The sequence below is a fragment of the Camelus bactrianus genome, chromosome 3, assembly GCF_048773025.1.
Source record: "Camelus bactrianus isolate YW-2024 breed Bactrian camel chromosome 3, ASM4877302v1, whole genome shotgun sequence".
NCBI lineage: Eukaryota > Metazoa > Chordata > Mammalia > Artiodactyla > Camelidae > Camelus > Camelus bactrianus.
The window spans coordinates 55,636,736-55,654,415 of NC_133541.1; the positions used below are offsets into that span (position 1 = coordinate 55,636,736).

General features: G+C 37.0%; 1 protein-coding gene across 2 annotated transcripts in view; it reads left to right on the forward strand.

Annotated features, from left to right (window-relative positions):
- RASGRF2 (Ras protein specific guanine nucleotide releasing factor 2) overlaps positions 1-17,680 on the forward strand; it is a 208,535-nt gene that overhangs the window by 98,487 nt on the left and 92,368 nt on the right. For both annotated transcript variants that reach the window (XM_010949238.3, XM_045512437.2), the window contains exons 10-13: positions 869-1,029; positions 2,201-2,267; positions 2,801-2,937; positions 12,844-12,926. In XM_010949238.3, the coding sequence (XP_010947540.2) occupies positions 869-1,029; positions 2,201-2,267; positions 2,801-2,937; positions 12,844-12,926 (448 nt within the window). The remainder of the gene's footprint in view (positions 1-868; positions 1,030-2,200; positions 2,268-2,800; positions 2,938-12,843; positions 12,927-17,680) is intronic.

Sequence of the window (17,680 nt, forward strand, 5' to 3'; positions counted from 1 at the left end):
AGGTGGTGGATTAAACAGATAGAAATATTACTGGCTCGAGGCATTTCAGAAGTCAGAGGCAAGGTATTTGCAAGCATCTTTTTTAGTTCTTTTTGGTTTGATTTTTAACTTAGATTGGAATTTTATTTGGGGGGGAGCAGGAGATCATTACTGGGGTAAAATTATATAAAGCCTTTGCATAACTCCTCACATTAAATGGAAGACAATTTTACTTATAGGAATGTTCTGGGTATAGATTTTATGTAGTTTCTTTTCCATTTAGATTCTACAAAGAATTTTTATCACATATAATTTAAATGTTACCTGAAATAGCTGCCCTTTAAAAATAGTCCTTAACTAAATTGTGTTGAATTGTATAATTTATGTATTTTTATAGTATAGATGTATTGTACATTCTCTATGTAAAATACAAAGTAAATTATATCAATGCTATTTATCTACCTTCAGTGCTTATGAAGAATAAATTCTATTTGCTTTTTATTATATTATTTTATTACTACATGTAATTATACAATATGTACCTTATTCTTAAGTAAGTAAGTTGATTGAGATCAGATTACCAAGGACAAATGGCAGAAGTGCCTTGTTTTTTGAATTCAATTTGGCTTTCTTTTAAATTTACTCTCCAGCTTATAGATAAATAATCAAGTCTAAAGTGTTTTTACAAAAATAGTAGGAATTAGTGTGACCTTTAAAACATAATGCGTTGTTTCATCTGCTCAGAGTGCAGGGGACTTACTTGTTCCAATGATGCATCAAATAAATCCTTGGTATCTGGGGGAACAGGCCCTAGTGTTTTTGCATCAGGATCAGCTCTCACTTGACAGAATTTTAATTGCTGTGTGTTCTTCACTTTTGTGATCACCAGGTTCTCTTATTCAAGTACCTTCTGTTGAGAGGGGGAAACTTAGTAAAGTTCGCCTGGGTTCATTGTCTTTGAAAAAGGAAGGAGAAAGACAGTGCTTCTTATTTACAAAACACTTTTTAATTTGTACAAGAAGTTCAGGAGGAAAGCTGCATCTGCTCAAGGTACCGGTTTTACCTGACTCTATCTTTTATGTGCCATTCACTTAAGAGGCACTGAGGTTAATTTAATTATGACTTTCCCATGTCTGCTGGGAATTATGACATTCCCAATCATAAAACAGATTGTCATGATTGTATGGTAAGGTAATGTACAGTTACCAACTTTGACATTTACTTTGTTGTCAATTGGATCCAAAGTAATAGAAATTTAAGTGTGCATTGCTATAAAGAAGTGCAATTAAGATCACAACTTGGACAAATGATGACTGCTGAGCTACAAAAATCTTGTCAAATTACTATAGTGTACTGATTATGTAATATTTGCTAAGTGCTATTTCATCTTGCTCAGTACCAAGAGTTAGCACACTGTGGCACACAGCTTGCTGCCTGTTTTTGATAATAAAGTTTTATTGGCACACAGCGACACTCATTTTTTAACATATTGTCCCTGGTTGTTTTCATGCTTTTTCAAATGGCAGATTTTAGCAGTTGTGATAGAGGTTATATGGCTTGAAAAGCCTAAAAGATTTACTATCTGGCCCTTTACAAAAAAGGTTTGCCTATCTGTCCCTTCTGTTACTAGTGCCTAAAAATATCCAACATCATGACAATGGCTTTCTACTGCTTAAATCACTTTCTGGTTGGAGAGTTCCACCCTGTGCTGAGCTGCATTCACTCTACAGCGCCCCTAAGGTGCCATATCGTCTCCCATAGACTGACTTGCTAGATTTTATAAACATCGGGAGTGAGAATGGGTGGGGTGGTGGGAATCTTGAAGTTCAGTGAATTCAATTACTTTTGCACATCCAAGTTTAATTTTAGACTCTATGAAATATCATTTATGATGCAGAATTGCTGTTTTCTTCTGTGGCAATTTGAATGTAAGGTTTACACACAAAAAATGTAAAAAAAAAAAAAAAAACCACCGCATACACATTGGGGGAGGGTATATAGCTCAGTGGTAGAACATGTGCTTAGCATGCACGAGGTCCTCGGTTCAATCCCCAGTACCTCCACTAAACAAACAAACAAACAAACCTGATCCACCCCCCTCCAAATCCTCCAAAATGTAAAAAACAAAACAAAACCATAAATGAATGTAAGGTTTACAAATCATAGCTTCTGACCTATGCAAGATGCTCATCCTCTTAATGAAAAATCGCTTTGTTTCCAGACAGGTGGAGTTCTCTCTCTAATAGAATGTACGTTGGTGGAGGAGCCCGATGCCAGCGATGATGACTGTAAGTCACATTCTACCACTTAGAGTTATATTAGGATTTAAAAGTCCTATGGTTTTTATTCATTCATAGCTAAGAAGAGCTGCTTAAGGAGGCAGGAAGTAAGTAAAGGATAATAAACTCCCTGAATTCATTTATAGATGAAAAATTCTGTTGAACCCTTTAACCTGCGAGCCTTGTTAAGCCATCTTTGGGAATTCACACTTTACTGAATTTGTTTCATGATAGTGACTTCTCTGTGGTAGAGAAGAAAGAAATTGAATTAGAACGTTGGAATTCTGTAAATTATGGAAATTTAAAAAAAACATGAAATGAGAAAGAGCACAGGATCCTAGTCCTAAGTAACCTACTGATCTCAGCCTTTTCATCTGCTTGTGAGCTTCACAAAGCCACCCCCATACCCAAGCAGCACCAGATTGCTGAAATGAGATTCCGGACTTAAGTGCACGTCAATTGTATTACCAGAATTATGTGACAGCAGCTATCACTCATATGTTTGTATTCATATCTAATTGTTGGGCTTATGTGTGTTGAAGCCAAAGGTTCTGGGCAAGTGTTTGGACACCTGGATTTTAAAATAGTGGTGGAGCCTCCTGATGCTGCCCCTTTCACTGTAGTCTTGTTAGCACCTTCACGCCAGGAGAAAGCTGCCTGGACCAGTGACATAAGTCAGGTAAGCAAGAGGCTTTGCCATCAGTTGGTTTTTGTTTTTGTTTTTTGTTTTTAATTTCATAGCATAAGTTTTGGGAGAGGAATTTTAGAGTCAGTTTATTTTTATTAAAATATTATGTCTGGTCGCCATGGCCACTACCATCACCACTATGTATTTCAATATACTGGATCATTTGTTGTTGTTGTTGTTATTTGTTTAGAATTTACCTGAAATGAAGTCATTGCATTTTGTTTCCTGGGCATTTTTGTACAAGCTGTCAATGTAATCAGTTGTGTTGAATAATGTTAAAACTGTCCTGTTAGCGATAAATTCTCAATGACCCCACTAAAGTTTATTTGCTTGTTACTGAGGTAGGAGAATGGTGAGAGATGTAAAAACAGCTAATAAGGACTGTGGTGAGAAATCACAAATTAAGGAATCAAATCAGAGAAGAAATACTGTCTGTTACATGAAGTCTGAAAATGAGCTTCTGTGTTTTATCTGCAAACAATCAGGGAACAGATTTGCTTCCCTTTCCTTGCTCAGCAATGCCCAGTTAGGGAATTGCTGCTTTTATTCAGGATTTGAAAGAATGTCAAAACTAGTGATGATGGGGCTTGGGCGTTCTTAAATCCAAGCTCCACATTACTTTTGGCTCCATTAACCAAACTAGATGAAAAGGAAAGCTGTGTAAGGAAAATATTAAAAGAAAGTTTGATAATTATCTTCAAAGTTGTTAACTCAAGGAAGTTTGGGGCAAACAGGAAAGGCATTTCCTATAGATTTCATTGCCTTCCTTTTCTGAAGAGCTTACAGTAATTTATATATGACAGGTATAAATATGAACTGTATCATAGTTCTTCAGATACTTAATTTTTTTCTGAGTGACTGAAAGCTGAAGGGAAATAGAAAGAAAATGAATAGGAAAAATAATTATTTTTATATGTGAAAGAAATTTTACAGACCTAATCTCATTTGACTCTCACAATACTATTCTGAAGGTAAACAGAAATAGTAGTCCCATTTCACAGGTGAGAAAACTGAGGTTTGGAAGGCTGAGCATTTGTTAGAAGTTACACGACTGTGTTGAGTCAGGACTCTAACCTAGGTCTTTTATTAGCACTCTCACTATCCTCTACTGAACACTGGAGTTTTACTTCTTTACTCCCAGGAGTGTTTTGATGATTGAATAAATAGGTGAAGTTAAGGTGCTTCTTTTCTGGCTAACAAAGGAATGAAAATATGGGATCTTGTATATTTGTATAATTACAAATCCTTGTAGTGATTTATTAATAGTTTCATTAGCTCTGTGCTGTGTGAATTAATACTTAATTATGTCTCTGCAATGCCTTTCTTACTTTATGAAACTCTGAATCAGTCACTGATTCTACGAACGTTAATTGAGCAATCACGATGTGCTGCCAGGGTTCGTGTAGGTACCAGGGATATGGCAATGGTCCCTGCTCTCAAGGAGACAGGCAGGTGAGTGTGAATAAAGGGAAGGAGACAAAATGCAGCAAAATTTTGTATGTGTTGTGAAGCCAAAATGAGTAGGAAGATTGGGGAGAATAGGAATACAGGCAAAGATGTTTCGCCAACTGCTTATAGCTTCTACCTTATGATGTAACTGGGGCTCCTGAGATACAGAGTTGATAAAAACTTTAAGTGATCTTCCTTAATGTGCTAGTAAGGCATTGGTAAGGGAGAAAAGACCCATGGGGTGCATGAATGATTCTATGCTCGGTCCTTTAAAGAAAGAATTTGATACTTTGCCTTCCAGAAGCGTCCAAGTGAGACTCCCTACTTAGACTACATCTTGAGTTGAGTATACAACTTTGTCCTGTTTCTCCAAGTTGCTATGCCTAGTATGTTAAATTGTACTAGCTTATGTGTACAATTGAATTGGAGAAGGAAACAACAGAAAGTTGTATCTTTTTGAGTGATGGTAATAGCATTATGTAAAATTACTATGTTCAGTCGAGCCTTAATATTTGTGTGGCTTTGACACTTAAGATTTCAGCCATTCAACAAATACATTTATGCAGTGATGCTATATGCCAGGCGCTGTTCAGGCACTTGTGATAGATCATGAACAGGAGGCAAAAGCAAAAAATTCCCTGATCTTGTGTAGCTTACATTCTAGCATGGAGAAAACTGAAAATAAACAGTAATCATAATAAATGACTATATACTATTTCATGTTAGATGATGATAGGGCAGGATAAGAAGAATTGGGCACCTGGAGGTAGAGGTGGATCAGTACAGTTTTTAAAAGGTGGTTATCTCATTATGAAGAAGACATCTAAACCAAGATCCAAAAACAAAGGTCATGGAAATACCGTGTAGATATGTAATGAAGGGAAAGTCATTCCAAACAAAAGGAATAGCCACTGCAGAGACTCTAGAGTAGGAGGACTCTGCATATTTTAAGAAATAGCATGAAGGAGTGTGTGGCTGAAGGGGAATGTACAAGGGGGGAAACAGAAAAAGAAAAAGTAATGTAAGTGGTGTTGTTAAGTAAGCAGTGGGATTGTAAGTGGTGTTGTTAAGTAAGCAGCGCTTAGGGAAGAGGTCCAGGTGGGCGGCTCTGCCATTTAGATGGTATTTAGGGCTGTGAGACTGTTGAGATCACTCGGAGTAAATGTAGGTAGAAATGAGAAGAGGGCCATGGACTGAGTGAGGAAGCAGGGAGAAAAGCAAAGAAGACTGAGAAGGAACCAGCAGTGCAATTGGAGGATAGCCAAGGGGGTGTGGTGTCCAGTATGTCCAGTGAAGAAAATGTATCAAGATGAAGGGAGTGGTCACGGGTTAACTGCTTCTAAAAGTTGAGTATGGCAGTGAGCATTCTGGGATACTTAGTGATTTTCCCGATGCCGGGTTTGAATGGTGGGTGGTGGAGGCAAATTACTTTACAATTGTTTGAGCCTAGCCTACTGCTCAGCAGCCTGCATCTCAACTGGGTTTTGTTCTCTGCTTAAAGCATTTTCACTTTATAGGGGAAGTTATGGGCTATACATACATTGATGGAATTTGTCAGTCTCCCAGGTATGCCTCTGGACATATTCATTATTAATCAGATGAGCATTTGGAATGCTTAAAAATGTACTTTTTAATATTTTATTATGTAAATGTAAAAATATGGACACAAAAAGGAACTTAACATGCTTCCAACACCCAGACCACTAAATAAATGTTAATCAAAGTATTTTCCACAGATAACTATGTAGGGTTACCTGAGAGATTTTTTGAAATGCAGATTTCTGAACCCACATTCCAGACACCCCCCCTCCCCGGTTTACCAAGCTCCACAGATCACTTTTGCACAATTAAATTAGAGAAAGTTTGCTCTGAAAATCAAATGTTTCATATTTAAAACTCTCACAGTCCTGCCATACAGAAATAACTTAACAGTTTAGCTCTCGGTGTATATATGAATCATTTTTTGCTTTTTATTTCTTCCCATATTCCTATGAATTCTTCCTATTGATGTCTTCTAATAGCAAGTATATATGTTTTATTTATATGTATATATACACACACACACACATTACCATGTTAACGTACCACTTTTCTAGCTCTTTCTGAATAATTAGGCATATGGGCAGTTTCCAAGTTTCAGCATTAATATTTGATGTAGTGCTAAACATCTTCTGTGCAGGAGTTTCTCCCCCTTTCAAGGTCCTTTGTTGGTGTATCTTGCCCGCAGCGTTTAAGGCTGGTACAGAGGGCCTGATTGCTGGCATGACTTCATGAAACGTAACTCAGCAGTCTGCCCAAATGCTCCAAGAAGTATATAACTCATTATTTCATGACATCACAGCAAGGTATCTATGCAGCTTTCTTCTAAGTCCTGCCAGTGTTGAGTTTTGTCACATTTATCACATTTTCTTATTTAATGGGAAAGTTTCTTACTTTCTAGTGGTTTTAATTTACATTTCTGTAATTATCAGTGATATGAACATTTCACTATTTCTATTTGTTGTCTGTTTATACCAAATGGACATTTATCCATTGGAGCTATCCATATTGACTAGGGAAATGACCATTTTCTTTCAGTCCAAATTATGAATATGTTCTCCATTATTTTGTCTTTTTATTTCAGTCACTTTTTATTTTGCAAAATTTTAATTTTTTTCTACCTTGATTTGACACCACCTTGCTAAACTGTTGCACCATGTTATAGTAATCACATGCAGCTCTTATTTGAGATAATAAAGTGCTGCCTGAGTATTGACAGAATCCCGGTTTCACATGAAGAATTCTATACAAAAATTAAGACTTTTGGCTTTGTCAGGCCTCTCTCTCTGAAGCTGTAATTTTTAGAAGTAACAATTGCTTGAATGATTAATTATACTTTCAGTTCCACCAGTAAGGTCATAATTAACCATTGGTGCCTCCAACAAAATGTACAAGTGGTTAATGGTCTTGACCAATAATTCTTCCCTTTTTCATCTATTTATAGGGAAAAATTTGAGGCTGAAGATTTGACCGTTCAGTTCAGTATAGTGCTTTCATTTGTGCACGTCCTACTGTCGTACATAATGGTGTATTAAACAGGTTTTTCTGTAATTATGGGTATTAACTAAAATGCAGAATTAAAATTCACCTCTAAGCTTCTTGGTTTGGGCAGATGTGTCAAAATATAGACCTTGTATAGACAAATTTGTAGCACACTGAATGCTTCCTCCCTTAAAATAGCTTCTCTGGATTTTTTACTTTAATATAAAAAGGTGAATTAAAAGAAAAATTGAATCTCCTTTTCTTTCCACTACATAGAAGTATTAAGGTAAAAAATATAGTGACATAGTCGACCACTGACCTTTGACTAGATATCACCTTAAGCAAGACCCTCAGAAAACCCTGCTGGAGAAGCCATTCTCAACCCTCCTTCAAGGACCACCTGCATCAAAATTACCTGGGGCTTTTGTGAATGTGCATATTCCCAGGCCTGCCCCTAGTTGTAGTAGTCACAAACTAGAATAGCTGTGACCTAGGAATCTGCTTTTCTTATCCTGTTAATATCAAGGTTTACAGTAATTCACGTAAATTCAGTGTGTCCTTAAAGGTATGTGACACCCTGGTTATTTTCATGTCTTCTTAAACAAGTGAACTGTATTCATATTCCCCGGGATCAATCTCTTTTCCCCAACACAATCAAGATATGTGCTTATATAATTGTGAATATATACCATGGCTTCCAATGTAAATATATTCATACACACATTCATAAATACAAATTCTATTGTAGCTTAACTTTTTTTTTTCTGGAAGAGAATGCTTTCTTCAATGTAACAGTAAAAAATGGAAGTGAGTTAAAAGCAGAATACTCTGGTTGAAGTAGAATTGGTGGACCCAAACCCTCCAGGAGACCTCTTTGTTCACACTCATATTGTCACAGAAGCCTCTCTGTGGAACCCCTAAGAAATAAGGAGTCCATTTCAAAACCATGCCTTTATTGTAAATATACCATAATATGTTTTATATATACATGTATGTATATATGTGTATATACATATTCATCTATCCCATAGATGAAGAGTGTGTGTCAATTCTCAAAGACCTTTCTGTACAATTAAATATGACTTTTTATTAATCTTTTGAGCTATATGGTTCAGCTGTGTTTTCTTCTCCTGAAACTTGGGTGTAAGTGAAAATTTCTTTGTCTTCCTATTGAAAATAATTTTAATGCTTAACACAATGAATCAAAAAGACTTATGAATGAGGTTTGACATTGGATAATGAGATGTTCAAAAGTAGTCACATAAATCTTCTCTTTTGGATCTAAAACATTTATCTCAAGTTCCAATTCTGGCATTGTAGAGGACTGCACCGATTTCGATCCCCTCTAGCTACAAATCCAGAAATGTTTAATACATAGGATCAGTATAATTTAAAAAATTATACATTGGTGATATTTACAAATATAAAGGGAAATCTCTAGTTGCCAGAAATAACAAAGGAACTTAAAGTCAGGGCAGAAGTCATGTAAACTAAAGACATAGGGACTTGGGAATGATTTTAGATTAGATATTGGTCCCACACCTGAGGGATATTAGCAGAAGGAGCAAGGGGTATCCTTGGGCCCCTTAAAGGAATTGAGATCCCTGTTTAAAGCCTGGGCATTGGAAGGCTGTCCCTTCCATGAAATAAGAACTCAAAACCACCCAGTAAGCCAGAAAGATATAAAGTAGTTTGTCTTTGTCTTGGGTTCTGAAATTTTTAAAATCTCCTTTGAAAAAAATTAATGTGTTTCTGGGCCTATGGCTTTGAAATTCAGATTTATAATATTCACATGGTATGAAAATTCCAAACTGAGAAATTTACACAAAAACAATTTTTGGACTGTTGCTATCCCAAGAATGCTTGGTAGAAGCAAACACAAAGTCACTACATTAGCAACACTTTAGCAGTTCAGGACGCATGATGACGTGCTCAAAATTGAAAATTACGAATCTTGTGAGTAAACGATCTATCATGAGCAAGAGTCAGAAGATCCACTGAGCAGTAAAGTTAGCACTGCTGGAACTTCAGATAATAGAGCAATAACTTAGAAAAGACTGTAAAAAAGAATGTTTAAAATATAATAAAGCTATGGAAGGAAGGAAGGAAAGAAGGAAGGAAGGACGAGAAGGAAGAAAGAAGGAAATAAAAGAATAGACCACTGTGTAAAAAGGACCAGTCTGGTCTGTCAAAGAACCAAATAGAAAATCTGAACGTGGAAACTATAGTCCTATGTCATCCTAAGGCTGTTGGCTGTGTAACTATGCTATTGCTTAGAATGTTAAAGGAAATTGAAGGAACACTGTTCATTTTCACAATCCTCACCAAACACCATCTCTGTCCTCCCACTTCCTGTGTTGGTTATCCAGGTGGCATCCTCATTCTGCTTAAGAATCATTGAGACTAAAAAGTCTAAAGAGCTATAAAAGTCGCTGGGGTGAAGGATCACTTATCCCCTCCTTTCTCTCCCTGTCTGTCTGTCTTGTCCTGTCTGTCTTGTCCCCATACAAGCCTTTTCCTTATGCCCCCAAAATCCACACTCATAGTTTCATAAGAACAGGGATAATGTTAATGCATTTTCCCCTTGGAATTAGGAAAATGAATTTAAAGTGGTTTGCCTTACTCATATTTAAAGCTCTTTCATATATTCTTTCTCTGCTACCTGCCCTCATCTTCCCAGCATTTAGCCCAGTATCTGTCACATAGTAAGTTCTTAACAAACGCAGTTGTGAGCTCCTCGTTTAATAACATCCCTAATGGCATATAATCAGTGCATCTTCTTGGTGCTCTTGAGAATCCACAAGATAGACTAGTTTTAGTTAAGCTCTGTGTCATTCAAGACATTTGGCCAGGCTTTATCGCTTTTAAACATATTTGCATTTTCCACTGCATTTTCTAATTCAAAATTGCCTAATAGTGATAATCATCTTTGAATGTTACCCTGTTCTTCCTTCTTGATTTTATTCAGTAACTCATCAATTTCCAATATTTCTTTCTTCAAAATGTTTCCCTCCATCCCTGCCTCTTCATTCCCATGGGCTGCCTCAGAGGAGGCATGAATCATTTCATTTATGACTCAGAATATCATTCTGGTGATCTCTCCATTCATTCCTCTCTCTTCTCAGTGACTGCCTCCACGAGGCCAGCTGTAGATCTTGTAACAGAAACAGGCCACTTAGAGACCTGTAGTGACTTCCCACCTGCCTGCTGGATAAAACCCAAATTCGAGACTCCTGACTCCAGCTGACTTCTGCTGGCCTCTAGCTTACATCTTCTCCATTATAAGCTCACATGCCAGCCAGCCTCATCTCTTCCTCCCTCCTGTATGTTTGCACTTAGAAGTGGAATCATTGATGTCTCTTTTTGTCTAGCCCTGATAGAGGGCTCTGCCTGAGAGGTGATGTGGCTGCTTTCAGGCCCAGGAGGTTACCTACCCACCTACTGGTAGCTTGCCTCACTGGTGGAAACACTGGCTGCATACAACTGGATACTATCTTAGGATATTACAGTTTCAAGACTTTGGGACGAATACCATGTCCAACTTACAGCTGCTCGAAATGGACACCAACTAGGATAGGAGAAGCAGCATTTATTCAGCCTGAAGAAGAGCAGCCCATACCCACCCTTTTCTGCAGAGTGAAATCTGTTCTGGGAACCACACCAGCCAGGGCAAGATTACGTTCTCTGGGGCCCACCACAGAGTGGTTCATGTGGAATTGTACTCTTCAACCAGTGTTGAGGGAGTTTATTGGAAACAGTTTGGTAAAGACTGTAGTTACTTTAAGGATGTTGTTGAGGACAGTGTTATTCAATGTTTTCTTTTTTTAGGGGAGGGGAATTAGGTTTATTTATTTATTTATTTTTTTAATGGAGGCACTGGGGATTGAACCCAGGACCTCATGCACTCTCCCACTGAGCTATCCCCTCCCCTCTTCTGTTTTCTTTATGAGAACCCATGAGATAATTTTCCTCTGGACTCAGAGTAGGATTAATTGAGTTTCTATTAATCTGTGAATTTTGTAGCTGATCACATGGCCCCCTTTTGAAAGGTTGGCTACTCAGTAGCTCAGCTAATTTTGAGGACCACATACAGCAAGTGTTTTGGACTTCTTAACATAAAGCTTGTGTGGTGCCTTGATTCCAGGCTTCATCTTATTATTTTCCACCCTTTGTTCAAATCGTCTCTGATTTTCTTACTTGACTTTTGTTTTACTATATATGTTATTGTAATCTACCTATGGGAATAAGATATAGTACAAACTCACATATAGGCACATATAATCTAATTTATAGTTAGAGAACCATAATTATTCATACAAAGGATAACTCCAAGTTACAGATGTCTGAGGACATGAATTTCAGGGGGACTTTAAAATATTTCACTTTATTCCCAGAAGTTGAGATCTTCTATATCTGGTCATGGAAATAATGGTGTAAGATATGAAAGAACAAATTTTTAAGGAAAAACAAGTATGAAAATGGCTGATATGCTAAGTAGAGTGAACAGTCAGGGGATGCCAGTGACCCAGAGTTTCTTATATGCATATTCACTCTTTTATTAGACATTGGGGTTTAGGATAAACCCTGAGTTCGAAGCTATGTGAAATCACTTGGCAGTCAGCTTCTTCACACCATTTAATTACAGTAACCAAAAGTAATTTGATTTTAAAAATTGCTTGAATCTTTTTTTCACCTTCTGTTTTATTTAAAGGGCGTGTGTATAATTCAAAATAAATCCTTCTCTAAGACCAAAGCAATTGCAAAGGGAAATTTTAAATGGATAAGGTGTAGCTATAAATAAAGAAGGCAGAAAAAATTAGCCTAAGTTCCTGAGTTTTCTTCTTAGAAAGAAAAGAGAAGATGATGAAGAGGGCTTTATATGTGCCAGAAACAGGAGGATTTATACAATTATACAATTTATCCTCACCAAACCAACATGGTGCCAGTATAAATTGCTAGAGAAAAATGTGGCAATTTATTGGCAAAAAACACCGAGAAACAAGCACAGAGCTTACTAGTGAGAGAGATGAATTCCATCCAAGGAAGCTACCATTTCTACTCTGCCTGCCCCATACCACTCCCTATGGCAGAGAATGAATATAGCAGAGGCAGTCACTGACTGAAGGTATAAACTTCTCAAGTTGTGCTGCCAGAGAATTGTGCTGATGTGTCAGTGGGCTCAGAATCCTTGGGAAACACATTCCAGGAAATTGTAGCCCTTATATCCATCCTGAGGTGCCAGGAGCACAGTTTTGGGATTTGGATATTGAATCTGTTCGTCAATGTGTATTGTTTATCTGCGTACATGTGTGTGCATATGTGCACAGATGAGAAACAATTGTTTTTGTGGCTGTAAATAATTCTGGGACTCTATGATCTGCCTAGGTTTCCATGTGGGTTGTAACTGTCTATTTTTTAATTTCACAGTGTGTGGACAACATACGGTGTAATGGTTTAATGACTATAGTGTTTGAAGAAAATTCCAAAGTTACTGTGCCACATATGATTAAGTAAGTGTGATAATCTTTTCCCTTACATTTTTTATCGTCAAACTGGTAGAGAATGTAAAACCCTGAATAAAACATTGCTTCAGTAGGATTCTGCTTCATACTATGAGTATGTTTGATGGTGAAGTGCTAATTCATGATATGCCATTATAAATAAGACTACCAAAATGATTTTTCAGATTCATAGTTTATTGACATAGCATAGAAAAGTAGTTTTTCATATTGTTACCAGTGCCTTCCTCAAGACAAAAGCCTATCAAAATTTTCAAGTTCAGTATAAAAAGTTGTGATAGCCAGATGTGTCCAAGGTCAGAGAGTGGACAGCAGATTCTTCTGCTGTCTTCTCAGTTGGTATGAATCATATTAGTCAGGCTGGGTTGTAGAGGAACATTTAGGTTTTGAAGACACTCAACATGAATTAACTTGCTTTTCCATGGTACCATTTTACCCACCGCCTATATATGGATTTGCCCCAGAGGCTGTTGTCTGGGGCTGGCATCTGGTTCTCTACATGTTTTGTTAACAACAACAAAAAAAATCCTATCATTTAATGTGAAAGAAGGTATAAGTTTAAAATGAGAAGTTACATCAATAACTATGTGCCATAGCTCTCATATTAATGCTTTTGTCTCTACATTTTTGTTTCCAAATTCAAAATTTGTTTTGGGAGGATTTTGAAGCTGACCAAATTGTTCCCTACTTTCATTTACAGGCCAAATTCTAAGAATAAAATGTATTTTAAAAAGCAGTCCTGTTATATCTTTCCAAAAGAGTTACATGAATCTAAGAAAATGTTTGTCTTCCATGCCTTTTTATGTGGATTTTTTTTTTAGATCTGAGCTGTTTAAGACAAAAAAAATTAACATTTCTCTTCTGATCGGTGTCAGTTATAATTAGCATTATCCCAATGGTACAAACTTTAAAACTTATTAATTATTGTGTCAGATGAAGGCAGAGTACAATTATACTAGTGCCATAATTACTGCAGAAAATATATAAAAGAATGAAGTATTTAAAATTACTAGTCAAATTTTAGAATATTTTGGGTAGGGTCATTTTAAAACTCTTGGGCAAAGATTCCTTTCTCATTCAGTTTTCTAGGTTTTTAATTGAGCATAGCTTTTTTAGGTAGTTAAAGATTAGTTAAAAATGTATGATGCTAAAATTTAAACCAAGTATGGAATATTAAGTCAAATGTTCACATGATGTGAATTTTAAAATTCACATCACTAGGTTAGTTCTCTCATTAATTTTTTTACCATAGTATTCATGTTTTAGTATTTCACAAAATAATATATATTATTTTTATTCATTTTTAAAAGTACTTTCTTAAAGGTTAGACAGCCATGAAAGTCCAGTCTGCTTTAGAATGAGACTGTGTGAACTGGACTTTACAGCCAAGGTGTAAGCTCCTAAACTCTAGGGCAGCTGCACGGCCACTATACATACATTTTTTGTTCACTTTAAAAATTAATATATAGATACAAACTTTAATTCTGTGCCTGACCTAGTTATGGCTGGCACCTGAGTGAATCTTCTGTCTTCTATGATAGCAGTTTGACTAATGTCCCTGTCCAACCTCGTTTGTGTAACTACCTCCTATATAGACCAAAACTTTCCTGCTTTTGGGTGCAAAGAGGTGATACTGCAATGAGTTGGAACCACTCTCCTGAGAGAGCAGAAGCCTGTGTCTTGGGCTGTAAGAATTCTCTATTGGAGTTAACACATGTTTTGATGTCCAGCCATACTATACTAGATGTATTCCCAAGGCAGAGTTCTACATATTTCATATCTTTCTTCCTTCTGTTATTCCCCTGCCTTGTTGAGCCTGGTTCTCCTCAGAGAACAGGGGAGGAGTTTTCAATCTGTTCCTTCTGATAGTCTCCTTTATGGCCCTCATCTACCCTAAGTTCTGTGTTCTTGCCTCCCTGCATATCTCCCTGGCTACACATGATGAAAAAAAAATGTTTTGCAGAGTTAAAAGAAAAAATTATCCTGCATCACTTTGCAGGCACTCACTTCCTTTTAAAATTTACTAATTATAATAGATGATTTGGGCTTGATGTCTCGAGATTGCTTTTTAAGTATTTACCAAAAAGGAGTTGTTATTGTCATAGGAGGCTGACGTAATGCATTATATCTTCTTGAAAGTCCCTTAGGAAATAAAGTAGTATCTTGTTTAGTGCAATAAAAGAAAATTAAATAATTTCATAATATTTAGTTTCTTTTCTTAAAATGAAAATGTAATCATAATTTTGAAGGACAGCAGTGTAATTAGTTTTAATTTTATGTTGGCAACAATATATTATTTCCTCCTATTATTTGATTAAAGTAATTATAGTCAAAAGATGTAAAGTTCAAAAGTATGGTTAGAATACAAAATCATGACATTTATTAAGTGACTGTATCCCTTTAAGTGATATTTTATATTTTATGTATGTAGGATAAGACTTGCTGTCTTTTAATAATAGTGACCTCCATTTTCTTAGAAAATAGGGACTTTTGGTAGAAAAATCGTGGGAGAAAAAGTGCTTACCTCAGCCATCTTCTAGACAGACTAATTGATTCATAAAAGTTTCTAAGATCTTTTTACAAATGAGAAAAATTAAGAACCACAAAAGTACAGTTGGTTGCAGGTCACATACTAAGTGGACAAATAGCCGTGCTATTTTCAAGAATCTCAAAAGATGCACTTACGTATTTTCGGGATCAGTATTGTGACTAAAACCAACAGGCCACCCTTGGTCAGTTCCTCGCCACAAGTAAGCTGTTCATTAAGGTGCTCTTTCAGCCCCGCAAGTAAAAGACTTCTGCCTGCACTGAGCTCACTTTGGGGTGGAATATTTCCATGAGCAGGCTAAGGAAGCTATTGATTTCTTTTTATCCAAAAGAAAATAAATATATAATTTAAAATCCCTCGAAGTGCTGAAAGGGCTAATTAAGGGCACTCTAACAAGCCGACTGATTCTTAGCAAGCAGCTGCCTCACTGAACATCACTGGCCCTGTAGTGTATCATTTGATCAAGTGGTGAAACTCAGGACTTCATTGACTGCCTGTTCTGAGATGCTGCAGTGAAGGAAGACACGGGGTCTCAGACGGTAATGTGAAGGCTGCAGGCAGTCCTAGCGAAGGCGTGCATTTCTTTGAGCCCCACTGGGACTCACCCTCGGCTTTCAAGCTTTTCATCTACGAACTTGGCCTCTGTGCCTGCCTCTTTTGCCCTTTGTAACAAAGCTGCACTTCTGGCTGGGGGCTCCGAAAACAGCCAAGGATCTTGACGGCTGCTGTGTGAATCTTCCTCCCAGTTTGCTTGTCCGCCTGGAAAGGCTGCTGCGGGCTTCCAGTGCAAGGGCCTCAGGGTGACAGGTTGGGGAGCAGCCAGATGGGAGATTTTACAGGATGAGAAGAGCCCAGCTTTGCAGGTGGACAGCTGTTTAGGGGAAATCTCTAGAAAAGGTCACTGTCTATATTACACCTATTACCTTTTTTTATGAAGACTTTTTTTTAACACTGCAGAATATTGAAAACATAATGAAAACACAGTCTTTCACACAACTTATGGATTTAACTGTATTCAGAAAATGGATAGCATTCATGCATTAATCAACCAGAAAGCATTCAATTCAAGAAGTTAAGAAAAAGAATGACAAAATCAACTTTAAGAAAGTATAGGAAAGAAATAATTACAATAAGAATGGATATTAATGTATTAAGATGTAGAAAAATAGTAGAAATGATCAAGCAAAGATCTGGTTCCAGAGGGAAAAATACTCAATAATATAATCTATTAGTCAGTTTAATCGAGAAAAAAGGGGGAAAGCACAAATGTACAAAATGAGAAGTGAAAAAAAGAAATAACCACAGATAGTAGCAGTGATATCTGTGTCTCCCCCTCCTCCCCACCTCCCTGTTACTTTTTAGGCACACTTCTGATATTCTAATTTAAGGCTATAAGCGATGCCCCTCCTAAGTAGGGCTTTTAGCTTTGATTTCCTAATAAAACATGACTGAACCAGAAAAAGAAGTGAAAGGTAGCAGAATATGTTGCCCCAAAATATGCCAGTTTGGTATATTGATCATTTTGAACTGTTGGTGCTTGAAAAACAGCAAATGCAGAGAGAGGCTTTTTCCGAACTCCTTTTAGGTGCCTAAACACAGACCCTCTAAAAAGAACTCAGTTGTCATAAATCAGCCTCCCAGGAGTTTCATCAACCATGGAAGATTGAGTCTTGTCACAGGAGAGACTAGACACTGACACCACACCCAGGCACTTTGTCATTAACTGACATGCCTCCCATTGTTCTTCTAAGGTCCACTCATCTTTCCTAAAAACCACTTACTCTCCCCTGAGAGGCCTACTCGCCCCCCACCTCCCTTTCCCAATTAAGGTGGTATTTAAGCCTGAGTTCTAAGCCACCTCTTTGAGTTTCTCATTTCCCCTGGTTATCTCCCATGTATACACGAAGTATACATGTTAATAAACTTGTTTATTTCTCTCTTGCTAATCTGTCTTTTAGTACAGGGTCTCAGCCAAGAACTTAGAAGGGTAGAGGGAGAATTTTTTTCCTCTCTTGCAGAAGGAATACACAGAGTGAAATAAATTATTACCTTCTCCACGATTAATTCTGACCTTCCTAAATTATACTGGCATATTTAATGTTTTACAGACCTGCTTTGTTGTTTGTAATATGTCATATCACATCTTTTATCAAATGCAAGGAGAAGCCCACACACAAGTGGGTATTTACACATACTG